General features: G+C 41.8%; 4 protein-coding genes across 7 annotated transcripts; all 4 read right to left on the bottom strand.

Moving 5' to 3' along the window:
• Positions 1–1630: 1630 nt before the first annotated feature.
• Positions 1631–3958, bottom strand: LOC308698008 (zona pellucida sperm-binding protein 4-like). Its single transcript, XM_081377777.1, has 8 exons — positions 3128–3958; positions 2861–3048; positions 2690–2787; positions 2461–2618; positions 2192–2384; positions 1975–2122; positions 1817–1889; positions 1631–1739 (listed from the first exon to the last, which is right to left on the bottom strand). Exons 1-8 carry the CDS (start codon positions 3888–3890, stop codon positions 1663–1665), a joined length of 1698 nt encoding a protein of 565 aa, XP_081233903.1. The 5' UTR covers positions 3891–3958; the 3' UTR covers positions 1631–1662.
• A 4914-nt stretch (positions 3959–8872) lies between these two features.
• On the bottom strand, positions 8873–11283 carry LOC308698415 (zona pellucida sperm-binding protein 4-like). Of its 3 annotated transcripts, none has more exons than XM_081378467.1 (9): positions 10782–11249; positions 10370–10697; positions 10103–10290; positions 9932–10029; positions 9703–9860; positions 9434–9626; positions 9217–9364; positions 9059–9131; positions 8873–8981 (listed from the first exon to the last, which is right to left on the bottom strand). In XM_081378467.1, the coding sequence occupies exons 1-9, from the start codon at positions 11226–11228 to the stop codon at positions 8905–8907; spliced, it is 1710 nt and encodes a 569-aa protein (XP_081234593.1). In that variant the 5' UTR covers positions 11229–11249; the 3' UTR covers positions 8873–8904. The 3 variants fall into 3 exon arrangements, with proteins under 3 accessions (XP_081234593.1, XP_081234594.1, XP_081234592.1); XM_081378468.1 differs by having other exon boundaries at positions 10794–11249; XM_081378466.1 differs by having other exon boundaries at positions 10370–11283.
• Positions 11284–16209: 4926 nt separating this feature from the next.
• LOC308699001 (zona pellucida sperm-binding protein 4-like) lies at positions 16210–18382 on the bottom strand. Its single transcript, XM_081379531.1, has 8 exons — positions 17707–18382; positions 17440–17627; positions 17269–17366; positions 17040–17197; positions 16771–16963; positions 16554–16701; positions 16396–16468; positions 16210–16318 (listed from the first exon to the last, which is right to left on the bottom strand). The coding sequence occupies exons 1-8, from the start codon at positions 18359–18361 to the stop codon at positions 16242–16244; spliced, it is 1590 nt and encodes a 529-aa protein (XP_081235657.1). The 5' UTR covers positions 18362–18382; the 3' UTR covers positions 16210–16241.
• A 4960-nt stretch (positions 18383–23342) lies between these two features.
• LOC308699020 (zona pellucida sperm-binding protein 4-like) lies at positions 23343–25922 on the bottom strand. 2 transcript variants are annotated; one of them, XM_081379563.1, is made up of 9 exons: positions 25192–25875; positions 24840–25119; positions 24573–24760; positions 24402–24499; positions 24173–24330; positions 23904–24096; positions 23687–23834; positions 23529–23601; positions 23343–23451 (listed from the first exon to the last, which is right to left on the bottom strand). In XM_081379563.1, the coding sequence occupies exons 1-9, from the start codon at positions 25852–25854 to the stop codon at positions 23375–23377; spliced, it is 1878 nt and encodes a 625-aa protein (XP_081235689.1). In that variant the 5' UTR covers positions 25855–25875; the 3' UTR covers positions 23343–23374. The 2 variants fall into 2 exon arrangements, with proteins under 2 accessions (XP_081235689.1, XP_081235688.1); XM_081379562.1 differs by having other exon boundaries at positions 24840–25922.
• Between the last annotated feature and the right edge of the window lie 1345 nt (positions 25923–27267).

The following is a 27267-nucleotide window of genomic DNA, read 5'->3' as shown; positions in this document are numbered from 1 at the left end:
TCATATTTCATATGTTACAAGAACAGCCTTTTTCCACCTTAGAAACATTGCTAAGTTACGTAACATGCTATCTGTTTCTGATGCAGAAAAGTTAGTTCATGCATTCATGACCTCGAGACTAGATTACTGTAATGCTTTATTAGCTGGTTGTCCTGCATCCTCAATAAACAAGCTACAGTTAGTCCAAAATGCCGCCGCTAGAGTTCTTACTAGATCAAGAAAATACGATCATATAACACCAATTCTGTCGTCTCTACATTGGTTACCTATAAAGTTCCGTATCAATTACAAAGTATTGCTACTGACCTATAAAGCCCTAAATGGTTTAGCTCCCGTGTATTTAACGGAACTTCTATCGCCCTACAATCCATCGCGCTCTTTAAGATCACTAAATTCGAGGCTTCTGGTCATTCCTAGGATATCTAAGTCCACTAAAGGAGGGAGAGCGTTTTCACATTTAGCTCCTAAACTCTGGAATGGCCTTCCTGATATTGTTCGAGGCTCAGACTCGCTGTCCCAGTTTAAAACTAGATTAAAGACGCATCTCTTCAGCCAGGCATTCACATAATACTTACATTTTATACTACAGTTGAATCAGATTGAATGCATTAATATTGCGAACAGCAGCTACGCTAATTATTTCCCATATGCTTTTCTGTTGTTATCTCGGGACGCTAGTCCCGAGGTAAATACAGATCGTCAGCTCCAGTTTGTATCCAGCCTCTCATGGAAACTACAGATTCTCCAACACCCGTGCAGAGACGACTCGGCGCCTGTGAAGAGACGACTCGACGCTGGCGATGTTTATGCCCTAAATCAATACATGATTAACTAACTGTATTTCTCTATGTACATTTCTGAAATGCACTTTCTGTAAAGCTGCTTTGAAACAATATGTATTGTGAAAAGCGCTATACAAATAAATTTGAATTGAATTTTGCGGCTGTTCAAATACATTTAACCACATGAGCATCTACACTATGAAAGCAATCTGGTCAAATGTGTTGGACTACCTCTGGAAGTGGCCAAAAATAGACAAGCTCAAAATAAAATTAGCCCCTTTTTTACACCTTCATTTACCAAAGTTCACTTGTGATCCGATTTACAAAAATACTCCTTAGTACCAGGTGTAAACAAGGCCTTGGACAGCTACCTAGTTGGGATACAACAGTTAAGGGATTTATGCTTGTATGAAAGCAGTCTACATTACTGGGACTAGCCTGAAAAAAGAATTAAATAAAAATCAGTATCAACCTGCACTCATCCTTTATCCCAAGATATGATTCTATACTTGCACGACTAAGAAAGCATTACAAAAAGCCAACGAGTGACCTCAGAGGGGTTTGGGCATCAATATATGCAGTTATGCTAGTCCAGCCATAAAGTCGTGAAGCCTCAGACAGAAGCTAAAACCTTAATTTGATATGTGAAACATGAACAGGGGCCCAAGTTAACTACTATTTGCCAAGTTCTAGTCAAGTTAAGGCTTAAGCAGAAACTTGGCTTGTTTAGTTCAAGTCAAGAATCTCAATGCACAAAAGAAAAAAAGGTTTAGTAGTGCAGAAGTCAAACTAAGAACAGTCATGAAACATCCAACTCCAGACAGAAATGAATACCAAAGAGAAACATGTTGAGTTTCATTAAGTTTATTAAAACTCAAATTCACTTGACCAGGTTAACTTGTCCACTAGACACCACAGTTTGCCCACTAGAGATGGTCTTGACGTGTGTGTCTCTTCCTGTAAAAAGTGGTAGAAGCATGAGGGGCATTTAAATAAATTCTCAGTTCCTGAAGTCAACTACAGCAAGCACTTACTTTTCCTCAAGCAACTTTGCTCACATGAGCCAGAGGAGGGATGGCACACCGCTGTACTACAGTGGATGAAGATCTAACAGAGGGGGAAAGGGTTAAGCCATAGAATTCACTGTAAAAAGTACTAATATTAAGGGTTGAGGTAAGGCTGCAGAGCATACGGTTTCCTGCAGAGGAGCCAGTGATGCTGGATCTACAAACGTGAACATCTTCACAACAAAGCGCTTGTAGTGGGTCGGGAACTGAAGACCAGATGATCCAGCCACTGGAACCAATGTGGTCAGGTAACGATCATCCTGGTAAGGGCATCTGAAAGGCAAAGAGGCAGTCAGAAATGCCTTCCAGCACACTAGATGGGTAAAGACTGGCCTTACTCACCCATCAACCAGAAGATCCCATTGGGGTAGACTGAGTGGACTGGGGGTTGATGTCGCCCAGCAATGTCCCAGCATCAGGACAATGTTGGGGTCGGTCCTCTCCAAAATGTGCACCTCAACATACACAGGCTCCCGCAGGACTTTTGTAACTGGATAATCAGCATCACTGTAATAGGATGTGTACGCCTCGTCCCCTGAGGAAGAATGCAGTGTTTAACTAGGAACTGGAGTTTTAGAAAGGCTTTAAGCATACTTGGGGCAAACATTTACCTTCTGCACAGCCTTTGGTGACACATTGACCATTTGCCAGTCTAAGCTCCACCCTGAGGGGTCCAGGAGCAGCTACTGGTGGAGGTGGAGGAACGGTGTTGACCTCCACAACCAGAGCTTCCACAGAGCTACCGGAGTACCTACACTGAAAGAGAAGCCTGGACAACAAACAGTGAGCTTGTAGCATGTGTCAGTGATTCACATTTATGATAAAGCATACGTCACTTACTCAAAATGGCTGTCCCTTGTAATGGAACCAAGTGGTCCGATACCCACTTCATATGAGGAGGTCATTCTGTTTTCATACACCACATATCCACTGTCCTCCTGCAAATAGTAACATTGTTAGCATCAAATCCATTCTAAGCCATGCGGAACAAAACCACAAGCAGCTACTCACCATCATGCTTGTGCCACACGCAGTGACAGGGAACTGGTATATAGCAAAGAAAGGTGTGGATCCCACAGGACTGCAAGCTGGATCACTTCCACCCAGGAGACGGACTGAATCCAGGCTCAATCGAGGCAGTGTAACATCTCTAGCCACCACTACCACAAACTGACCATCTCTTATACACTGGACAGTCACTGGAACGAGTTACAAGAGCAGGTTATTGCTGAGGATCAGTTTAACATGAATGCCTCTACACTGACTCCACACTCTTACCTGCCTTCCCATAGTAGCACTGCTGTCCATTAAAGCAGCAGTTGATAGCAGCACACTCAGCACCACTGATACCAGGTGGTCCACATTGAATCTGCTCATAATCAGCTACAGTACATTTGTCAAGGGGCTCTGCCTGTGCCACTGGCTGCTTAGGCTGAAACTGCTGAGGAAACTGTTGACTAGCTTGCTGTTGAACTGACTGAGGAAACTGCTGAGGAGACCATTGACTAGCTTGCTGTTGAACCTGCTGAGGAAACTGTTGACTAGCTTGCTGTTGAACTGACTGAGGAAACTGCTGAGGAGACCATTGACTAGCTTGCTGTTGAACCTGCTGAGGAGACCATTGACTAGCTTGCTGTTGAACCTGCTGAGGAAACTGTGGACTAGCTTGCTGTTGAACCTGCTGAGGAAACTGTGGACTAGCTTGCTGTTGAACTGGCTTTTGAACCTGCTGAGGAGACCATTGATTAGCTTGCTGTTGAACCTGCTGAGGAAACTGTGGACTAGCTTGCTGTTGAACTGACTGAGGAAACTGCTGAGGAGACCATTGACTAGCTTGCTGTTGAACCGGCTTTTGAACCTGCTGAGGAAACCATTGACTAGCTTGCTGTTGAACTGGCTTTTGAAACCGCTGGTCAGTTTGCTGGAACATCAGAGCTTGAGGATTCTGGGGCAGATCACTCCACTTCGGAACAGCATGACTGAAAGCACAGAGCCAAACACAAAGTGCCAGAGACTGAACAGCACACCAACTTCCTGCCATTGTTCAACAGCTAGTCACACTGCTGAGGTGCTGCCCTTTGGTCTTTTTGTACTCTACAGACTTTGGCTAATTAATGATAATCCCTCCCTCTTCATTAACAGTCATGATTCTCCAGACTTGCACGAGTGGGAGTTTATGCAACTGGGTGATTCGATTGTTTCTTAAAAGTAAATTTTTCCCTTTTGAACATACATAAAACCACATTGAGCTGAATTCAGAATAGTATGCTAGTACTATTTCTGCCCTTCTGAATTCAGCCTTTTTATATTAGATGTTTTAGCTATTCTGGATTGTTTTTTCTTCTTCTTTGTAACACATAATAGTTTTCTCAATGCAACAGGCCTGTATATTTGAAGAAAGTATAAAGGGGTACTTCACTTCTGGAAAGATGAATGTGTATTTAAAACAGGTCATTTATGTCGTAGAAATGTGAAATTATTTTTGAATTTGGAGCCTTCTAGACTGAGAAAAGCCAGAAAATGTATTTTTGGCTCATGTGGATGAAAGACAACAACTCACAGAATGCACTTGCTTCGCTGCCCTACGAGGCCACTCCCAAGCCAGTAAGCCGGTAAGAGAGCGCAGTTAAACAACTAGGCTAGGCTACTAGTTGACTCGAAACTTAAAAGACGTTGTTTTATCGGGAGTCTCCATGACGAGTCTGCCCTGGATTTCGAGATCGGCCAAAATGTCTGGGATTCGGCTTTTGCGTTCTACAGTCACCATTCATTATGTTTACTGTGGTGAGCAGGACGAGGCTGAGGGGCGTGGGAGAACGGCGCGAGGCCGGTGGCGTGATTACTGATGAGAGACACCTGTGAGACGCATCGGTCTTGTAGGCTCTCTCTCCCGGAGGAGCGGGAATTCTCTTAACAATGTTAAAACGCACATCAGCCGATCACTTGTTTAGCGTTCAAGTAAACACTACATTCAGATTCACCAATCGGAATGAATTCAGTTATATTGAAACAAATGGTGTGCATGTAAACAATGAATGGCGACTCTAGAAAGCAAAGGCCGGATCCTGGACATTTTTGATGATTTCGACGGCCGGACATGTCCGGGAAAAAGAGGATGGTAACCCCTACTACTCAGCTTTCTCCACAGAACAAGAGCCTGTTAGCTTAGCTTCCAAAAAAAAAAAGATGGCTGACACTATTTGTACATTCTGTGAGTGAGATCCCACCCCCTATGGGTGGGTTGAAAACATGCGGAACTAGCTCCTACTGGCTGTAGTTTCTAGCCTCTGGCCAAAAAAAATAATCCTCTGATGACGCAAAATGCCAATTTTTGCATCATCAGAGAATTTTTTCCAGACAAAAAAATACATAAATCTCTCATCTCAGGGGGATATGAGGGAGGGAAGCATGGTAATTTAAAAATACTACAGGTTTTCTACTGATACAAAGCTTAATGCTAAACACTGAAGTATCCCTTTAAATCACACCTGCTAGCGCACTTCTTAAAATGTTTACGTACTTGGTCAGTAGGCAATAGAGTACACCATTTTTAACATACACGTAGATAATTCAAATGATGCTTTAGGGGCTGCGTTTACAGATTTATTAAACTCCTTTGGGGTCAAGCAAAACGTAACTGGTCCCACTCATCGTCTTAATCATACGCTAGATTTAATTATATCACATGGAGCCGATCCAACCGATATAGATATTATACCGCAAAGTGATGAAGTCACTGACCATTACATGGTCACTTGCATACTACGTACCGCTGAAATCTGTCATGTTGCGCCGCGTTATGGACCAGGCAGAACAATCCTTCCAACAACTATAGATCATTTCTCAAATAGCTTACCTGATCTATCTCAGCTGCTCAGTGAACCCAAACAAACAGATGAACTAGAGGAAATGACTAGCACTATGAGCACCATTTTCTCTAGTACATTAGACATTGTTGCACCAATTAGATTAAAAAAGGTTAGAGAGAAAACTAAAGCACCATGGTACATCAGTGTTACGCATGTTCTAAAGAGAGAAACTCGTAATTTAGAGCGTAAATGGAAACAAACTAATCTAGAGGTCTTTAAAATCGCATGGAAAGACAGTATGTCACGTTATAAAAAGGCCCTAAAAGCAGCCAGGGCTGAGCATCTCCGCAAACTAATAGAAAACAACCAAAATAATCCTAGGTTTTTATTTAACACCGTGGCTAGACTAACAAATAAACAGACGTTACCGGAGCAAAATATTCCGTTACAGTGTAGTAGTAATGATTTTATGAATTTCTTCACTGAGAAAATAGAAAGCATCAGAAACACAATTGTAAATGTACAATCTTTAATGGTGTCTTATGATTCAGCCTCAATTATCACCCCGCAAGAACAATTACAGCGCTTTGCAACTATAGGACAGGAAGAGTTAAATAAACTTATCATTGCATCTAAACCAACAACGTGTTTATTAGATCCAATACCAACTAAACTACTGAAACAAGTGTTACCTGTAGTGGAAGAGCCTCTTCTCAATATTATTAACTCGTCTTTATCCTTAGGTCATGTTCCAAGAATATTCAAGTTGGCAGTTATAAAACCTCTTATTAAGAAACCACAATTAGATCATAATAACCTAGCAAATTACAGACCCATTTCAAATCTTCCATTTATGTCTAAAATACTAGAAAAAGTTGTGTCCGCTCAACTGGGCTCTTTCTTGCAAGAAAATGATATCTATGAAAAGTTTCAGTCTGGATTCAGACCGCATCATAGCACAGAAACTGCGCTTGTTAAAATCACAAATGATTTACTTTTAGCTTCTGACCAAGGCTGTATCTCAATATTAGTTTTACTTGATCTTAGTGCTGCGTTCGATACTATAGATCACACAATACTTTTTGACCGACTACAAAACTACACTGGTGTTCAGGGACAGGCATTAAGCTGGTTCAGATCATACTTATCAGACCGTTACCATTTTGTCTGCGTAAATGGGGAAAAATCGAAGATAACGTCAGTAAACTACGGTGTACCGCAAGGATCTGTGTTAGGCCCTCTGTTATTCTCAATATATATGCTGCCACTTGGTAATATTATAAGAAAACATGGAATTAATTTCCACTGTTATGCTGATGACACTCAATTATATATTTCATCACGACCAGATGAAAACGCTAAATTATCTAAATTAACAGAGTGTGTTAAAGATATAAAATACTGGATGACATGTAATTTTCTGCTATTAAATTCAGATAAAACGGAGGTATTACTTATTAGTCCAAAAAACTGCCCACAAAACCTCTTACAATACAACTTTAATTTAGAAGGGTGTCCTGTTACCTTATCCTCTACAGTAAAAGACCTGGGTGTTATATTAGACCGCAACTTGTCTTTTGAAAATCATATTTCATATGTTACAAGAACAGCCTTTTTCCACCTTAGAAACATTGCTAAGTTACGTAACATGCTATCTGTTTCTGATGCAGAAAAGTTAGTTCATGCATTCATGACCTCGAGACTAGATTACTGTAATGCTTTATTAGCTGGTTGTCCTGCATCCTCAATAAACAAGCTACAGTTAGTCCAAAATGCCGCCGCTAGAGTTCTTACTAGATCAAGAAAATACGATCATATAACACCAATTCTGTCGTCTCTACATTGGTTACCTATAAAGTTCCGTATCAATTACAAAGTATTGCTACTGACCTATAAAGCCCTAAATGGTTTAGCTCCCGTGTATTTAACGGAACTTCTATCGCCCTACAATCCATCGCGCTCTTTAAGATCACTAAATTCGAGGCTTCTGGTCATTCCTAGGATATCTAAGTCCACTAAAGGAGGGAGAGCGTTTTCACATTTAGCTCCTAAACTCTGGAATGGCCTTCCTGATATTGTTCGAGGCTCAGACTCGCTGTCCCAGTTTAAAACTAGATTAAAGACGCATCTCTTCAGCCAGGCATTCACATAATACTTACATTTTATACTACAGTTGAATCAGATTGAATGCATTAATATTGCGAACAGCAGCTACGCTAATTATTTCCCATATGCTTTTCTGTTGTTATCTCGGGACGCTAGTCCCGAGGTAAATACAGATCGTCAGCTCCAGTTTGTATCCAGCCTCTCATGGAAACTACAGATTCTCCAACACCCGTGCAGAGACGACTCGGCGCCTGTGAAGAGACGACTCGACGCTGGCGATGTTTATGCCCTAAATCAATACATGATTAACTAACTGTATTTCTCTATGTACATTTCTGAAATGCACTTTCTGTAAAGCTGCTTTGAAACAATATGTATTGTGAAAAGCGCTATACAAATAAATTTGAATTGAATTTTGCGGCTGTTCAAATACATTTAACCACATGAGCATCTACACTATGAAAGCAATCTGGTCAAATGTGTTGGACTACCTCTGGAAGTGGCCAAAAATAGACAAGCTCAAAATAAAATTAGCCCCTTTTTTACACCTTCATTTACCAAAGTTCACTTGTGATCCGATTTACAAAAATACTCCTTAGTACCAGGTGTAAACAAGGCCTTGGACAGCTACCTAGTTGGGATACAACAGTTAAGGGATTTATGCTTGTATGAAAGCAGTCTACATTACTGGGACTAGCCTGAAAAAAGAATTAAATAAAAATCAGTATCAACCTGCACTCATCCTTTATCCCAAGATATGATTCTATACTTGCACGACTAAGAAAGCATTACAAAAAGCCAACGAGTGACCTCAGAGGGGTTTGGGCATCAATATATGCAGTTATGCTAGTCCAGCCATAAAGTCGTAAAGCCTCAGACAGAAGCTAAAACCTTAATTTGATATGTGAAACATGAACAGGGGCCCAAGTTAACTACTATTTGCCAAGTTCTAGTCAAGTTAAGGCTTAAGCAGAAACTTGGCTTGTTTAGTTCAAGTCAAGAATCTCAATGCACAAAAGAAAAAAAGGTTTAGTAGTGCAGAAGTCAAACTAAGAACAGTCATGAAACATCCAACTCCAGACAGAAATGAATACCAAAGAGAACCATGTTGAGTTTCATTAAGTTTATTAAAACTCAAATTCACTTGACCAGGTTAACTTGTCCACTAGACACCACAGTTTGCCCACTAGAGATGGTCTTGACGTGTGTGTCTCTTCCTGTAAAAAGTGGTAGAAGCATGAGGGGCATTTAAATAAATTCTCAGTTCCTGAAGTCAACTACAGCAAGCACTTACTTTTCCTCAAGCAACTTTGCTCACATGAGCCAGAGGAGGGATGGCACACCGCTGTACTACAGTGGATGAAGATCTAACAGAGGGGGAAAGGGTTAAGCCATAGAATTCACTGTAAAAAGTACTAATATTAAGGGTTGAGGTAAGGCTGCAGAGCATACGGTTTCCTGCAGAGGAGCCAGTGATGCTGGATCTACAAACGTGAACATCTTCACAACAAAGCGCTTGTAGTGGGTCGGGAACTGAAGACCAGATGATCCAGCCACTGGAACCAATGTGGTCAGGTAACGATCATCCTGGTAAGGGCATCTGAAAGGCAAAGAGGCAGTCAGAAATGCCTTCCAGCACACTAGATGGGTAAAGACTGGCCTTACTCACCCATCAACCAGAAGATCCCATTGGGGTAGACTGAGTGGACTGGGGGTTGATGTCGCCCAGCAATGTCCCAGCATCAGGACAATGTTGGGGTCGGTCCTCTCCAAAATGTGCACCTCAACATACACAGGCTCCCGCAGGACTTTTGTAACTGGATAATCAGCATCACTGTAATAGGATGTGTACGCCTCGTCCCCTGAGGAAGAATGCAGTGTTTAACTAGGAACTGGAGTTTTAGAAAGGCTTTAAGCATACTTGGGGCAAACATTTACCTTCTGCACAGCCTTTGGTGACACATTGACCATTTGCCAGTCTAAGCTCCACCCTGAGGGGTCCAGGAGCAGCTACTGGTGGAGGTGGAGGAACGGTGTTGACCTCCACAACCAGAGCTTCCACAGAGCTACCGGAGTACCTACACTGAAAGAGAAGCCTGGACAACAAACAGTGAGCTTGTAGCATGTGTCAGTGATTCACATTTATGATAAAGCATACGTCACTTACTCAAAATGGCTGTCCCTTGTAATGGAACCAAGTGGTCCGATACCCACTTCATATGAGGAGGTCATTCTGTTTTCATACACCACATATCCACTGTCCTCCTGCAAATAGTAACATTGTTAGCATCAAATCCATTCTAAGCCATGCGGAACAAAACCACAAGCAGCTACTCACCATCATGCTTGTGCCACACGCAGTGACAGGGAACTGGTATATAGCAAAGAAAGGTGTGGATCCCACAGGACTGCAAGCTGGATCACTTCCACCCAGGAGACGGACTGAATCCAGGCTCAATCGAGGCAGTGTAACATCTCTAGCCACCACTACCACAAACTGACCATCTCTTATACACTGGACAGTCACTGGAACGAGTTACAAGAGCAGGTTATTGCTGAGGATCAGTTTAACATGAATGCCTCTACACTGACTCCACACTCTTACCTGCCTTCCCATAGTAGCACTGCTGTCCATTAAAGCAGCAGTTGATAGCAGCACACTCAGCACCACTGATACCAGGTGGTCCACATTGAATCTGCTCATAATCAGCTACAGTACATTTGTCAAGGGGCTCTGCCTGTGCCACTGGCTGCTTAGGCTGAAACTGCTGAGGAAACTGTTGACTAGCTTGCTGTTGAACTGACTGAGGAAACTGCTGAGGAGACCATTGACTAGCTTGCTGTTGAACCTGCTGAGGAAACTGTTGACTAGCTTGCTGTTGAACTGACTGAGGAAACTGCTGAGGAGACCATTGACTAGCTTGCTGTTGAACCTGCTGAGGAAACTGTTGACTAGCTTGCTGTTGAACTGACTGAGGAAACTGCTGAGGAGACCATTGACTAGCTTGCTGTTGAACCGGCTTTTGAACCTGCTGAGGAGACCATTGACTAGCTTGCTGTTGAACCTGCTGAGGAAACTGTGGACTAGCTTGCTGTTGAACCTGCTGAGGAAACTGTGGACTAGCTTGCTGTTGAACTGGCTTTTGAACCTGCTGAGGAGACCATTGATTAGCTTGCTGTTGAACCTGCTGAGGAAACTGTGGACTAGCTTGCTGTTGAACTGACTGAGGAAACTGCTGAGGAGACCATTGACTAGCTTGCTGTTGAACCGGCTTTTGAACCTGCTGAGGAAACCATTGACCAGCTTGCTGTTGAACTGGCTTTTGAAACCGCTGGTCAGTTTGCTGGAACATCAGAGCTTGAGGATTCTGGGGCAGATCACTCCACTTCGGAACAGCATGACTGAAAGCACAGAGCCAAACACAAAGTGCCAGAGACTGAACAGCACACCAACTTCCTGCCATTGTTCAACAGCTAGTCACACTGCTGAGGTGCTGCCCTTTGGTCTTTTTGTACTCTACAGACTTTGGCTAATTAATGATAATCCCTCCCTCTTCATTAACAGTCATGATTCTCCAGACTTGCACGAGTGGGAGTTTATGCAACTGGGTGATTCGATTGTTTCTTAAAAGTAAATTTTTCCCTTTTGAACATACATAAAACCACATTGAGCTGAATTCAGAATAGTATGCTAGTACTATTTCTGCCCTTCTGGATTCAGCCTTTTTATATTAGATGTTTTAGCTATTCTGGATTGTTTTTTCTTCTTCTTTGTAACACATAATAGTTTTCTCAATGCAACAGGCCTGTATATTTGAAGAAAGTATAAAGGGGTACTTCACTTCTGGAAAGATGAATGTGTATTTAAAACAGGTCATTTATGTCGTAGAAATGTGAAATTATTTTTGAATTTGGAGCCTTCTAGACTGAGAAAAGCCAGAAAATGTATTTTTGGCTCATGTGGATGAAAGACAACAACTCACAGAATGCACTTGCTTCGCTGCCCTACGAGGCCACTCCCAAGCCAGTAAGCCGGTAAGAGAGCGCAGTTAAACAACTAGGCTAGGCTACTAGTTGACTCGAAACTTAAAAGACGTTGTTTTATCGGGAGTCTCCATGACGAGTCTGCCCTGGATTTCGAGATCGGCCAAAATGTCTGGGATTCGGCTTTTGCGTTCTACAGTCACCATTCATTATGTTTACTGTGGTGAGCAGGACGAGGCTGAGGGGCGTGGGAGAACGGCGCGAGGCCGGTGGCGTGATTACTGATGAGAGACACCTGTGAGACGCATCGGTCTTGTAGGCTCTCTCTCCCGGAGGAGCGGGAATTCTCTTAACAATGCTAAAACGCACATCAGCCGATCACTTGTTTAGCGTTCAAGTAAACACTACATTCAGATTCACCAATCGGAATGAATTCAGTTATATTGAAACAAATGGTGTGCATGTAAACAATGAATGGCGACTCTAGAAAGCAAAGGCCGGATCCTGGACATTTTTGATGATTTCGACGGCCGGACATGTCCGGGAAAAAGAGGATGGTAACCCCTACTACTCAGCTTTCTCCACAGAACAAGAGCCTGTTAGCTTAGCTTCCAAAAAAAAAAGATGGCTGACACTATTTGTACATTCTGTGAGTGAGATCCCACCCCCTATGGGTGGGTTGAAAACATGCGGAACTAGCTCCTACTGGCTGTAGTTTCTAGCCTCTGGCCAAAAAAAAGAATCCTCTGATGACGCAAAATGCCAATTTTTGCATCATCAGAGAATTTTTTCCAGACAAAAAAATACATAAATCTCTCATCTCAGGGGGATATGAGGGAGGGAAGCATGGTAATTTAAAAATACTACAGGTTTTCTACTGATACAAAGCTTAATGCTAAACACTGAAGTATCCCTTTAAATCACACCTGCTAGCGCACTTCTTAAAATGTTTACGTACTTGGTCAGTAGGCAATAGAGTACACCATTTTTAACATACACGTAGATAATTCAAATGATGCTTTAGGGGCTGCGTTTACAGATTTATTAAACTCCTTTGGGGTCAAGCAAAACGTAACTGGTCCCACTCATCGTCTTAATCATACGCTAGATTTAATTATATCACATGGAGCCGATCCAACCGATATAGATATTATACCGCAAAGTGATGAAGTCACTGACCATTACATGGTCACTTGCATACTACGTACCGCTGAAATCTGTCATGTTGCGCCGCGTTATGGACCAGGCAGAACAATCCTTCCAACAACTATAGATCATTTCTCAAATAGCTTACCTGATCTATCTCAGCTGCTCAGTGAACCCAAACAAACAGATGAACTAGAGGAAATGACTAGCACTATGAGCACCATTTTCTCTAGTACATTAGACATTGTTGCACCAATTAGATTAAAAAAGGTTAGAGAGAAAACTAAAGCACCATGGTACATCAGTGTTACGCATGTTCTAAAGAGAGAAACTCGTAATTTAGAGCGTAAATGGAAACAAACTAATCTAGAGGTCTTTAAAATCGCATGGAAAGACAGTATGTCACGTTATAAAAAGGCCCTAAAAGCAGCCAGGGCTGAGCATCTCCGCAAACTAATAGAAAACAACCAAAATAATCCTAGGTTTTTATTTAACACCGTGGCTAGACTAACAAATAAACAGACGTTACCGGAGCAAAATATTCCGTTACAGTGTAGTAGTAATGATTTTATGAATTTCTTCACTGAGAAAATAGAAAGCATCAGAAACACAATTGTAAATGTACAATCTTTAATGGTGTCTTATGATTCAGCCTCAATTATCACCCCGCAAGAACAATTACAGCGCTTTGCAACTATAGGACAGGAAGAGTTAAATAAACTTATCATTGCATCTAAACCAACAACGTGTTTATTAGATCCAATACCAACTAAACTACTGAAACAAGTGTTACCTGTAGTGGAAGAGCCTCTTCTCAATATTATTAACTCGTCTTTATCCTTAGGTCATGTTCCAAGAATATTCAAGTTGGCAGTTATAAAACCTCTTATTAAGAAACCACAATTAGATCATAATAACCTAGCAAATTACAGACCCATTTCAAATCTTCCATTTATGTCTAAAATACTAGAAAAAGTTGTGTCCGCTCAACTGGGCTCTTTCTTGCAAGAAAATGATATCTATGAAAAGTTTCAGTCTGGATTCAGACCGCATCATAGCACAGAAACTGCGCTTGTTAAAATCACAAATGATTTACTTTTAGCTTCTGACCAAGGCTGTATCTCAATATTAGTTTTACTTGATCTTAGTGCTGCGTTCGATACTATAGATCACACAATACTCTTTGACCGACTACAAAACTACACTGGTGTTCAGGGACAGGCATTAAGCTGGTTCAGATCATACTTATCAGACCGTTACCATTTTGTCTGCGTAAATGGGGAAAAATCGAAGATAACGTCAGTAAACTACGGTGTACCGCAAGGATCTGTGTTAGGCCCTCTGTTATTCTCAATATATATGCTGCCACTTGGTAATATTATAAGAAAACATGGAATTAATTTCCACTGTTATGCTGATGACACTCAATTATATATTTCATCACGACCAGATGAAAACGCTAAATTATCTAAATTAACAGAGTGTGTTAAAGATATAAAATACTGGATGACATGTAATTTTCTGCTATTAAATTCAGATAAAACGGAGGTATTACTTATTAGTCCAAAAAACTGCCCACAAAACCTCTTACAATACAACTTTAATTTAGAAGGGTGTCCTGTTACCTTATCCTCTACAGTAAAAGACCTGGGTGTTATATTAGACCGCAACTTGTCTTTTGAAAATCATATTTCATATGTTACAAGAACAGCCTTTTTCCACCTTAGAAACATTGCTAAGTTACGTAACATGCTATCTGTTTCTGATGCAGAAAAGTTAGTTCATGCATTCATGACCTCGAGACTAGATTACTGTAATGCTTTATTAGCTGGTTGTCCTGCATCCTCAATAAACAAGCTACAGTTAGTCCAAAATGCCGCCGCTAGAGTTCTTACTAGATCAAGAAAATACGATCATATAACACCAATTCTGTCGTCTCTACATTGGTTACCTATAAAGTTCCGTATCAATTACAAAGTATTGCTACTGACCTATAAAGCCCTAAATGGTTTAGCTCCCGTGTATTTAACGGAACTTCTATCGCCCTACAATCCATCGCGCTCTTTAAGATCACTAAATTCGAGGCTTCTGGTCATTCCTAGGATATCTAAGTCCACTAAAGGAGGGAGAGCGTTTTCACATTTAGCTCCTAAACTCTGGAATGGCCTTCCTGATATTGTTCGAGGCTCAGACTCGCTGTCCCAGTTTAAAACTAGATTAAAGACGCATCTCTTCAGCCAGGCATTCACATAATACTTACATTTTATACTACAGTTGAATCAGATTGAATGCATTAATATTGCGAACAGCAGCTACGCTAATTATTTCCCATATGCTTTTCTGTTGTTATCTCGGGACGCTAGTCCCGAGGTAAATACAGATCGTCAGCTCCAGTTTGTATCCAGCCTCTCATGGAAACTACAGATTCTCCAACACCCGTGCAGAGACGACTCGGCGCCTGTGAAGAGACGACTCGACGCTGGCGATGTTTATGCCCTAAATCAATACATGATTAACTAACTGTATTTCTCTATGTACATTTCTGAAATGCACTTTCTGTAAAGCTGCTTTGAAACAATATGTATTGTGAAAAGCGCTATACAAATAAATTTGAATTGAATTTTGCGGCTGTTCAAATACATTTAACCACATGAGCATCTACACTATGAAAGCAATCTGGTCAAATGTGTTGGACTACCTCTGGAAGTGGCCAAAAATAGACAAGCTCAAAATAAAATTAGCCCCTTTTTTACACCTTCATTTACCAAAGTTCACTTGTGATCCGATTTACAAAAATACTCCTTAGTACCAGGTGTAAACAAGGCCTTGGACAGCTACCTAGTTGGGATACAACAGTTAAGGGATTTATGCTTGTATGAAAGCAGTCTACATTACTGGGACTAGCCTGAAAAAAGAATTAAATAAAAATCAGTATCAACCTGCACTCATCCTTTATCCCAAGATATGATTCTATACTTGCACGACTAAGAAAGCATTACAAAAAGCCAACGAGTGACCTCAGAGGGGTTTGGGCATCAATATATGCAGTTATGCTAGTCCAGCCATAAAGTCGTAAAGCCTCAGACAGAAGCTAAAACCTTAATTTGATATGTGAAACATGAACAGGGGCCCAAGTTAACTACTATTTGCCAAGTTCTAGTCAAGTTAAGGCTTAAGCAGAAACTTGGCTTGTTTAGTTCAAGTCAAGAATCTCAATGCACAAAAGAAAAAAAGGTTTAGTAGTGCAGAAGTCAAACTAAGAACAGTCATGAAACATCCAACTCCAGACAGAAATGAATACCAAAGAGAAACATGTTGAGTTTCATTAAGTTTATTAAAACTCAAATTCACTTGACCAGGTTAACTTGTCCACTAGACACCACAGTTTGCCCACTAGAGATGGTCTTGACGTGTGTGTCTCTTCCTGTAAAAAGTGGTAGAAGCATGAGGGGCATTTAAATAAATTCTCAGTTCCTGAAGTCAACTACAGCAAGCACTTACTTTTCCTCAAGCAACTTTGCTCACATGAGCCAGAGGAGGGATGGCACACCGCTGTACTACAGTGGATGAAGATCTAACAGAGGGGGAAAGGGTTAAGCCATAGAATTCACTGTAAAAAGTACTAATATTAAGGGTTGAGGTAAGGCTGCAGAGCATACGGTTTCCTGCAGAGGAGCCAGTGATGCTGGATCTACAAACGTGAACATCTTCACAACAAAGCGCTTGTAGTGGGTCGGGAACTGAAGACCAGATGATCCAGCCACTGGAACCAATGTGGTCAGGTAACGATCATCCTGGTAAGGGCATCTGAAAGGCAAAGAGGCAGTCAGAAATGCCTTCCAGCACACTAGATGGGTAAAGACTGGCCTTACTCACCCATCAACCAGAAGATCCCATTGGGGTAGACTGAGTGGACTGGGGGTTGATGTCGCCCAGCAATGTCCCAGCATCAGGACAATGTTGGGGTCGGTCCTCTCCAAAATGTGCACCTCAACATACACAGGCTCCCGCAGGACTTTTGTAACTGGATAATCAGCATCACTGTAATAGGATGTGTACGCCTCGTCCCCTGAGGAAGAATGCAGTGTTTAACTAGGAACTGGAGTTTTAGAAAGGCTTTAAGCATACTTGGGGCAAACATTTACCTTCTGCACAGCCTTTGGTGACACATTGACCATTTGCCAGTCTAAGCTCCACCCTGAGGGGTCCAGGAGCAGCTACTGGTGGAGGTGGAGGAACGGTGTTGACCTCCACAACCAGAGCTTCCACAGAGCTACCGGAGTACCTACACTGAAAGAGAAGCCTGGACAACAAACAGTGAGCTTGTAGCATGTGTCAGTGATTCACATTTATGATAAAGCATACGTCACTTACTCAAAATGGCTGTCCCTTGTAATGGAACCAAGTGGTCCGATACCCACTTCATATGAGGAGGTCATTCTGTTTTCATACACCACATATCCACTGTCCTCCTGCAAATAGTAACATTGTTAGCATCAAATCCATTCTAAGCCATGCGGAACAAAACCACAAGCAGCTACTCACCATCATGCTTGTGCCACACGCAGTGACAGGGAACTGGTATATAGCAAAGAAAGGTGTGGATCCCACAGGACTGCAAGCTGGATCACTTCCACCCAGGAGACGGACTGAATCCAGGCTCAATCGAGGCAGTGTAACATCTCTAGCCACCACTACCACAAACTGACCATCTCTTATACACTGGACAGTCACTGGAACGAGTTACAAGAGCAGGTTATTGCTGAGGATCAGTTTAACATGAATGCCTCTACACTGACTCCACACTCTTACCTGCCTTCCCATAGTAGCACTGCTGTCCATTAAAGCAGCAGTTGATAGCAGCACACTCAGCACCACTGATACCAGGTGGTCCACATTGAATCTGCTCATAATCAGCTACAGTACATTTGTCAAGGGGCTCTGCCTGTGCCACTGGCTGCTTAGGCTGAAACTGCTGAGGAAACTGTTGACTAGCTTGCTGTTGAACTGACTGAGGAAACTGCTGAGGAGACCATTGACTAGCTTGCTGTTGAACCTGCTGAGGAAACTGTTGACTAGCTTGCTGTTGAACTGACTGAGGAAACTGCTGAGGAGACCATTGACTAGCTTGCTGTTGAACCGGCTTTTGAACCTGCTGAGGAGACCATTGACTAGCTTGCTGTTGAACCTGCTGAGGAAACTGTGGACTAGCTTGCTGTTGAACCTGCTGAGGAAACTGCTGAGGAGACCATTGACTAGCTTGCTGTTGAACCGGCTTTTGAACCTGCTGAGGAAACCATTGACTAGCTTGCTGTTGAACTGGCTTTTGAAACCGCTGGTCAGTTTGCTGGAACATCAGAGCTTGAGGATTCTGGGGCAGATCACTCCACTTCGGAACAGCATGACTGAAAGCACAGAGCCAAACACAAAGTGCCAGAGACTGAACAGCACACCAACTTCCTGCCATTGTTCAACAGCTAGTCACACTGCGGAGGTGCGGCCCTTTGGTCTTTTTGTACTCTACAGACTTTGGCTAATTAATGATAATCCCTCCCTCTTCATTAACAGTCATGATTCTCCAGACTTTCACGAGTGGGAGTTTATGCAACTGGGTGATTCGATTGTTTCTTAAAAGTAAATTTTTCCCTTTTGAACATACATAAAACCACATTGAGCTGAATTCAGAATAGTATGCTAGTACTATTTCTGCCCTTCTGGATTCAGCCTTTTTATATTAGATGTTTTAGCTATTCTGGATTGTTTTTTCTTCTTCTTTGTAACACATAATAGTTTTCTCAATGCAACAGGCCTGTATATTTGAAGAAAGTATAAAGGGGTACTTCACTTCTGGAAAGATGAATGTGTATTTAAAACAGGTCATTTATGTCGTAGAAATGTGAAATTATTTTTGAATTTGGAGCCTTCTAGACTGAGAAAAGCCAGAAAATGTATTTTTGGCTCATGTGGATGAAAGACAACAACTCACAGAATGCACTTGCTTCGCTGCCCTACGAGGCCACTCCCAAGCCAGTAAGCCGGTAAGAGAGCGCAGTTAAACAACTAGGCTAGGCTACTAGTTGACTCGAAACTTAAAAGACGTTGTTTTATCGGGAGTCTCCATGACGAGTCTGCCCTGGATTTCGAGATCGGCCAAAATGTCTGGGATTCGGCTTTTGCGTTCTACAGTCACCATTCATTATGTTTACTGTGGTGAGCAGGACGAGGCTGAGGGGCGTGGGAGAACGGCGCGAGGCCGGTGGCGTGATTACTGATGAGAGACACCTGTGAGACGCATCGGTCTTGTAGGCTCTCTCTCCCGGAGGAGCGGGAATTCTCTTAACAATGCTAAAACGCACATCAGCCGATCACTTGTTTAGCGTTCAAGTAAACACTACATTCAGATTCACCAATCGGAATGAATTCAGTTATATTGAAACAAATGGTGTGCATGTAAACAATGAATGGCGACTCTAGAAAGCAAAGGCCGGATCCTGGACATTTTTGATGATTTCGACGGCCGGACATGTCCGGGAAAAAGAGGATGGTAACCCCTACTACTCAGCTTTCTCCACAGAACAAGAGCCTGTTAGCTTAGCTTCCAAAAAAAAAAGATGGCTGACACTATTTGTACATTCTGTGAGTGAGATCCCACCCCCTATGGGTGGGTTGAAAACATGCGGAACTAGCTCCTACTGGCTGTAGTTTCTAGCCTCTGGCCAAAAAAAAGAATCCTCTGATGACGCAAAATGCCAATTTTTGCATCATCAGAGAATTTTTTCCAGACAAAAAAATACATAAATCTCTCATCTCAGGGGGATATGAGGGAGGGAAGCATGGTAATTTAAAAATACTACAGGTTTTCTACTGATACAAAGCTTAATGCTAAACACTGAAGTATCCCTTTAAATCACACCTGCTAGCGCACTTCTTAAAATGTTTACGTACTTGGTCAGTAGGCAATAGAGTACACCATTTTTAACATACACGTAGATAATTCAAATGATGCTTTAGGGGCTGCGTTTACAGATTTATTAAACTCCTTTGGGGTCAAGCAAAACGTAACTGGTCCCACTCATCGTCTTAATCATACGCTAGATTTAATTATATCACATGGAGCCGATCCAACCGATATAGATATTATACCGCAAAGTGATGAAGTCACTGACCATTACATGGTCACTTGCATACTACGTACCGCTGAAATCTGTCATGTTGCGCCGCGTTATGGACCAGGCAGAACAATCCTTCCAACAACTATAGATCATTTCTCAAATAGCTTACCTGATCTATCTCAGCTGCTCAGTGAACCCAAACAAACAGATGAACTAGAGGAAATGACTAGCACTATGAGCACCATTTTCTCTAGTACATTAGACATTGTTGCACCAATTAGATTAAAAAAGGTTAGAGAGAAAACTAAAGCACCATGGTACATCAGTGTTACGCATGTTCTAAAGAGAGAAACTCGTAATTTAGAGCGTAAATGGAAACAAACTAATCTAGAGGTCTTTAAAATCGCATGGAAAGACAGTATGTCACGTTATAAAAAGGCCCTAAAAGCAGCCAGGGCTGAGCATCTCCGCAAACTAATAGAAAACAACCAAAATAATCCTAGGTTTTTATTTAACACCGTGGCTAGACTAACAAATAAACAGACGTTACCGGAGCAAAATATTCCGTTACAGTGTAGTAGTAATGATTTTATGAATTTCTTCACTGAGAAAATAGAAAGCATCAGAAACACAATTGTAAATGTACAATCTTTAATGGTGTCTTATGATTCAGCCTCAATTATCACCCCGCAAGAACAATTACAGCGCTTTGCAACTATAGGACAGGAAGAGTTAAATAAACTTATCATTGCATCTAAACCAACAACGTGTTTATTAGATCCAATACCAACTAAACTACTGAAACAAGTGTTACCTGTAGTGGAAGAGCCTCTTCTCAATATTATTAACTCGTCTTTATCCTTAGGTCATGTTCCAAGAATATTCAAGTTGGCAGTTATAAAACCTCTTATTAAGAAACCACAATTAGATCATAATAACCTAGCAAATTACAGACCCATTTCAAATCTTCCATTTATGTCTAAAATACTAGAAAAAGTTGTGTCCGCTCAACTGGGCTCTTTCTTGCAAGAAAATGATATCTATGAAAAGTTTCAGTCTGGATTCAGACCGCATCATAGCACAGAAACTGCGCTTGTTAAAATCACAAATGATTTACTTTTAGCTTCTGACCAAGGCTGTATCTCAATATTAGTTTTACTTGATCTTAGTGCTGCGTTCGATACTATAGATCACACAATACTCTTTGACCGACTACAAAACTACACTGGTGTTCAGGGACAGGCATTAAGCTGGTTCAGATCATACTTATCAGACCGTTACCATTTTGTCTGCGTAAATGGGGAAAAATCGAAGATAACGTCAGTAAACTACGGTGTACCGCAAGGATCTGTGTTAGGCCCTCTGTTATTCTCAATATATATGCTGCCACTTGGTAATATTATAAGAAAACATGGAATTAATTTCCACTGTTATGCTGATGACACTCAATTATATATTTCATCACGACCAGATGAAAACGCTAAATTATCTAAATTAACAGAGTGTGTTAAAGATATAAAATACTGGATGACATGTAATTTTCTGCTATTAAATTCAGATAAAACGGAGGTATTACTTATTAGTCCAAAAAACTGCCCACAAAACCTCTTACAATACAACTTTAATTTAGAAGGGTGTCCTGTTACCTTATCCTCTACAGTAAAAGACCTGGGTGTTATATTAGACCGCAACTTGTCTTTTGAAAATCATATTTCATATGTTACAAGAACAGCCTTTTTCCACCTTAGAAACATTGCTAAGTTACGTAACATGCTATCTGTTTCTGATGCAGAAAAGTTAGTTCATGCATTCATGACCTCGAGACTAGATTACTGTAATGCTTTATTAGCTGGTTGTCCTGCATCCTCAATAAACAAGCTACAGTTAGTCCAAAATGCCGCCGCTAGAGTTCTTACTAGATCAAGAAAATACGATCATATAACACCAATTCTGTCGTCTCTACATTGGTTACCTATAAAGTTCCGTATCAATTACAAAGTATTGCTACTGACCTATAAAGCCCTAAATGGTTTAGCTCCCGTGTATTTAACGGAACTTCTATCGCCCTACAATCCATCGCGCTCTTTAAGATCACTAAATTCGAGGCTTCTGGTCATTCCTAGGATATCTAAGTCCACTAAAGGAGGGAGAGCGTTTTCACATTTAGCTCCTAAACTCTGGAATGGCCTTCCTGATATTGTTCGAGGCTCAGACTCGCTGTCCCAGTTTAAAACTAGATTAAAGACGCATCTCTTCAGCCAGGCATTCACATAATACTTACATTTTATACTACAGTTGAATCAGATTGAATGCATTAATATTGCGAACAGCAGCTACGCTAATTATTTCCCATATGCTTTTCTGTTGTTATCTCGGGACGCTAGTCCCGAGGTAAATACAGATCGTCAGCTCCAGTTTGTATCCAGCCTCTCATGGAAACTACAGATTCTCCAACACCCGTGCAGAGACGACTCGGCGCCTGTGAAGAGACGACTCGACGCTGGCGATGTTTATGCCCTAAATCAATACATGATTAACTAACTGTATTTCTCTATGTACATTTCTGAAATGCACTTTCTGTAAAGCTGCTTTGAAACAATATGTATTGTGAAAAGCGCTATACAAATAAATTTGAATTGAATTTTGCGGCTGTTCAAATACATTTAACCACATGAGCATCTACACTATGAAAGCAATCTGGTCAAATGTGTTGGACTACCTCTGGAAGTGGCCAAAAATAGACAAGCTCAAAATAAAATTAGCCCCTTTTTTACACCTTCATTTACCAAAGTTCACTTGTGATCCGATTTACAAAAATACTCCTTAGTACCAGGTGTAAACAAGGCCTTGGACAGCTACCTAGTTGGGATACAACAGTTAAGGGATTTATGCTTGTATGAAAGCAGTCTACATTACTGGGACTAGCCTGAAAAAAGAATTAAATAAAAATCAGTATCAACCTGCACTCATCCTTTATCCCAAGATATGATTCTATACTTGCACGACTAAGAAAGCATTACAAAAAGCCAACGAGTGACCTCAGAGGGGTTTGGGCATCAATATATGCAGTTATGCTAGTCCAGCCATAAAGTCGTAAAGCCTCAGACAGAAGCTAAAACCTTAATTTGATATGTGAAACATGAACAGGGGCCCAAGTTAACTACTATTTGCCAAGTTCTAGTCAAGTTAAGGCTTAAGCAGAAACTTGGCTTGTTTAGTTCAAGTCAAGAATCTCAATGCACAAAAGAAAAAAAGGTTTAGTAGTGCAGAAGTCAAACTAAGAACAGTCATGAAACATCCAACTCCAGACAGAAATGAATACCAAAGAGAAACATGTTGAGTTTCATTAAGTTTATTAAAACTCAAATTCACTTGACCAGGTTAACTTGTCCACTAGACACCACAGTTTGCCCACTAGAGATGGTCTTGACGTGTGTGTCTCTTCCTGTAAAAAGTGGTAGAAGCATGAGGGGCATTTAAATAAATTCTCAGTTCCTGAAGTCAACTACAGCAAGCACTTACTTTTCCTCAAGCAACTTTGCTCACATGAGCCAGAGGAGGGATGGCACACCGCTGTACTACAGTGGATGAAGATCTAACAGAGGGGGAAAGGGTTAAGCCATAGAATTCACTGTAAAAAGTACTAATATTAAGGGTTGAGGTAAGGCTGCAGAGCATACGGTTTCCTGCAGAGGAGCCAGTGATGCTGGATCTACAAACGTGAACATCTTCACAACAAAGCGCTTGTAGTGGGTCGGGAACTGAAGACCAGATGATCCAGCCACTGGAACCAATGTGGTCAGGTAACGATCATCCTGGTAAGGGCATCTGAAAGGCAAAGAGGCAGTCAGAAATGCCTTCCAGCACACTAGATGGGTAAAGACTGGCCTTACTCACCCATCAACCAGAAGATCCCATTGGGGTAGACTGAGTGGACTGGGGGTTGATGTCGCCCAGCAATGTCCCAGCATCAGGACAATGTTGGGGTCGGTCCTCTCCAAAATGTGCACCTCAACATACACAGGCTCCCGCAGGACTTTTGTAACTGGATAATCAGCATCACTGTAATAGGATGTGTACGCCTCGTCCCCTGAGGAAGAATGCAGTGTTTAACTAGGAACTGGAGTTTTAGAAAGGCTTTAAGCATACTTGGGGCAAACATTTACCTTCTGCACAGCCTTTGGTGACACATTGACCATTTGCCAGTCTAAGCTCCACCCTGAGGGGTCCAGGAGCAGCTACTGGTGGAGGTGGAGGAACGGTGTTGACCTCCACAACCAGAGCTTCCACAGAGCTACCGGAGTACCTACACTGAAAGAGAAGCCTGGACAACAAACAGTGAGCTTGTAGCATGTGTCAGTGATTCACATTTATGATAAAGCATACGTCACTTACTCAAAATGGCTGTCCCTTGTAATGGAACCAAGTGGTCCGATACCCACTTCATATGAGGAGGTCATTCTGTTTTCATACACCACATATCCACTGTCCTCCTGCAAATAGTAACATTGTTAGCATCAAATCCATTCTAAGCCATGCGGAACAAAACCACAAGCAGCTACTCACCATCATGCTTGTGCCACACGCAGTGACAGGGAACTGGTATATAGCAAAGAAAGGTGTGGATCCCACAGGACTGCAAGCTGGATCACTTCCACCCAGGAGACGGACTGAATCCAGGCTCAATCGAGGCAGTGTAACATCTCTAGCCACCACTACCACAAACTGACCATCTCTTATACACTGGACAGTCACTGGAACGAGTTACAAGAGCAGGTTATTGCTGAGGATCAGTTTAACATGAATGCCTCTACATTGACTCCACACTCTTACCTGCCTTCCCATAGTAGCACTGCTGTCCATTAAAGCAGCAGTTGATAGCAGCACACTCAGCACCACTGATACCAGGTGGTCCACACTGAATCTGCTCATAATCAGCTACAGTACATTTATCAAGGGGCTCTGCCTGTGCCACTGGCTGCTTAGGCTGGAACTGCTGAGGAAACTGTTGACTAGCTTGCTGTTGACCTGACTGAGGAAACTGCTGAGGAGACCATTGACTAGCTTGCTGTTGAACCTGCTGAGGAAACTGTTGACTAGCTTGCTGTTGAACCTGCTGAGGAAACTGTGGACTAGCTTGCTGTTGAACTGACTGAGGAAACTGTGGACTAGCTTGCTGTTGAACTGACTGAGGAAACTGCTGAGGAGACCATTGACTAGCTTGCTGTTGAACCTGCTGAGGAAACTGTTGACTAGCTTGCTGTTGAACCTGCTGAGGAAACTGTGGACTAGCTTGCTGTTGAACTGACTGAGGAAACTGTGGACTAGCTTGCTGTTGAACTGACTGAGGAAACTGCTGAGGAGACCATTGACTAGCTTGCTGTTGAACTGGCTTTTGAACCTGCTGAGGAGACCATTGACTAGCTTGCTGTTGAACCTGCTGAGGAAACTGTGGACTAGCTTGCTGTTGAACTGACTGAGGAAACTGCTGAGGAGACCATTGACTAGTTTGCTGTTGAACTGGCTTTTGAACCTGCTGAGGAGACCATTGACTAGCTTGCTGTTGAACCTGCTGAGGAAACTGTGGACTAGCTTGCTGTTGAACTGACTGAGGAAACTGCTGAGGAGACAATTGACTAGCTTGCTGTTGAACCGGCTTTTGAACCTGCTGAGGAAACCATTGACTAGCTTGCTGTTGAACTGGCTTTTGAAACCGCTGGTCAGTTTGCTGGAACATCAGAGCTTGAGGATTCTGGGGCAGATCACTCCACTTCGGAACAGCATGACTGAAAGCACAGAGCCAAACACAAAGTGCCAGAGACTGAACAGCACACCAACTTCTTGCCATTGTTCAACAGCTAGTCACACTGCTGAGGTGCTGCCCTTTGGTCTTTTTGTACTCTACTGACTTTGGCTAATTAATGATAATCCCTCCCTCTTCATTAACAGTCATGATTCTCCAGACTTGCATGAGTGGGAGTTTATGCAACTGGGTGATTCGATTGTTTCTTAAAAGTAAATGTTTCCCTTTTGAACATACATAAAACCACATTGAGCTGAATTCAGAATAGTATGCTAGTACTATTTCTGCCCTTCTGAATTCAGCCTTTTTATATTAGATGTTTTAGCTATTCTGGATTGTTTTTTCTTCTTCTTTGTAACACATAATAGTTTTCTCAATGCAACAGGCCTGTATATTTGAAGAAAGTATAAAGGGGTACTTCACTTCTGAAAAGATGAATGTGTATTTAAAACAGGTCATTTATATAGTAGAAATGTGAAATTATTTTTGAATTTGGAGCCTTCTAGACTGAGAAAAGCCAGAAAATGTATTTTTGGCTCATGTGGATGAAAGACAACAACTCACAGAATGCACTTGCTTCGCTGCCCTACGAGGCCACTCCCAAGCCAGTAAGACGGTAAGAGAGCGCAGTTAAACAACTAGGCTAGGCTACTAGTTGAATTGAACTTAAAAGACGTTGTTTTATCGGGAGTCTCCATGACGAGTCTGCCCTGGATTTCGAGATCGGCCAAAATGTCTGGGATTCGGCTTTTGCGTTCTACAGTCACCATTCATTATGTTTACTGTGGTGAGCAGGACAAGGCTGAGGGGCGTGGGAGAACGGCGCGAGGCCGGTGGCGTGATTACTGATGAGAGACACCTGTGAGACGCACCGGCAGGGTCGGAGTGGGGCCACTTTTCAGCCCGGGAGTTTCAGGCCCAAGACCGGCCCACTTTTTCCATGGTGGAATTCTAAATTAGCACTTTTTCTAAATTGGATAAATTAAGCAACAGTTCAGCTCTTACTATTGTGTAGTTTGTATTAATAACAAATAATGTAAAGGTTAAATAATAATTCACTTAGACTTTATAAGCAATTGCGACTTTATTTCACACAATGCGGACTTTATATTTCGCAATTCTGACTTTATAACGCGACTTTATATCACAATTCTGACTCTATATCTTGCAGTTCTGACTTTATAAGCAACTGCAACTTTATTTCACGCAGTTCTGACTTTATATCTTGCAATTCTGACTTTATAAGAAGCAATTGCGACTTTATTTCACACAATTCTGACTTTATATCTCACAATTCTGACTTTATATCTCGCAATTCTGACTTTATAACACACAATTGCGACTTTATATCACGCAATTCTGACTTTATATCTCGCAATTCTGACTTTATAACACGCAATTGCGACTTTATTTCACGCAATTTTGACTTTATATCTCGCAATTCTGAGAAATAAAGTC

Source organism: Scardinius erythrophthalmus (assembly GCF_964197995.2).
Source record: "Scardinius erythrophthalmus genome assembly, chromosome: 11".
In the NCBI taxonomy this organism is placed as follows: domain Eukaryota; kingdom Metazoa; phylum Chordata; class Actinopteri; order Cypriniformes; family Leuciscidae; genus Scardinius; species Scardinius erythrophthalmus.
Note: the sequence above shows the minus strand (reverse complement) of the source record. Positions and strands in the feature narration are given on the sequence as shown.

Coding starts and splice junctions, on each gene's coding strand:
- LOC308698415 (XM_081378466.1), bottom strand. CDS start 11,228: ATGGCAGGAAGTTGGTGTGCTGTTCAGTCTCTGGCACTTTGTGTTTGG. Junction 9,627..9,702: donor CACCAAAGGCTGTGCAGAAG/GTAAATGTTTGC, acceptor ATTCTTCCTCAG/GGGACGAGGCGTACACATCC. Junction 9,365..9,433: donor TGGGATCTTCTGGTTGATGG/GTGAGTAAGGCC, acceptor TTTGCCTTTCAG/ATGCCCTTACCAGGATGATC.
- LOC308698008 (XM_081377777.1), bottom strand. CDS start 3,890: ATGGCAGGAAGTTGGTGTGCTGTTCAGTCTCTGGCACTTTGTGTTTGG. Junction 1,890..1,974: donor TGGCTCCTCTGCAGGAAACC/GTATGCTCTGCA, acceptor CCCCTCTGTTAG/ATCTTCATCCACTGTAGTAC. Junction 1,740..1,816: donor GCAAAGTTGCTTGAGGAAAA/GTAAGTGCTTGC, acceptor CACTTTTTACAG/GAAGAGACACACACGTCAAG.
- LOC308699001 (XM_081379531.1), bottom strand. CDS start 18,361: ATGGCAGGAAGTTGGTGTGCTGTTCAGTCTCTGGCACTTTGTGTTTGG. Junction 17,367..17,439: donor CGTGTGGCACAAGCATGATG/GTGAGTAGCTGC, acceptor TACTATTTGCAG/GAGGACAGTGGATATGTGGT. Junction 16,319..16,395: donor GCAAAGTTGCTTGAGGAAAA/GTAAGTGCTTGC, acceptor CACTTTTTACAG/GAAGAGACACACACGTCAAG.
- LOC308699020 (XM_081379562.1), bottom strand. CDS start 25,854: ATGGCAAGAAGTTGGTGTGCTGTTCAGTCTCTGGCACTTTGTGTTTGG. Junction 24,761..24,839: donor GTGCTACTATGGGAAGGCAG/GTAAGAGTGTGG, acceptor AACTCGTTCCAG/TGACTGTCCAGTGTATAAGA. Junction 23,452..23,528: donor GCAAAGTTGCTTGAGGAAAA/GTAAGTGCTTGC, acceptor CACTTTTTACAG/GAAGAGACACACACGTCAAG.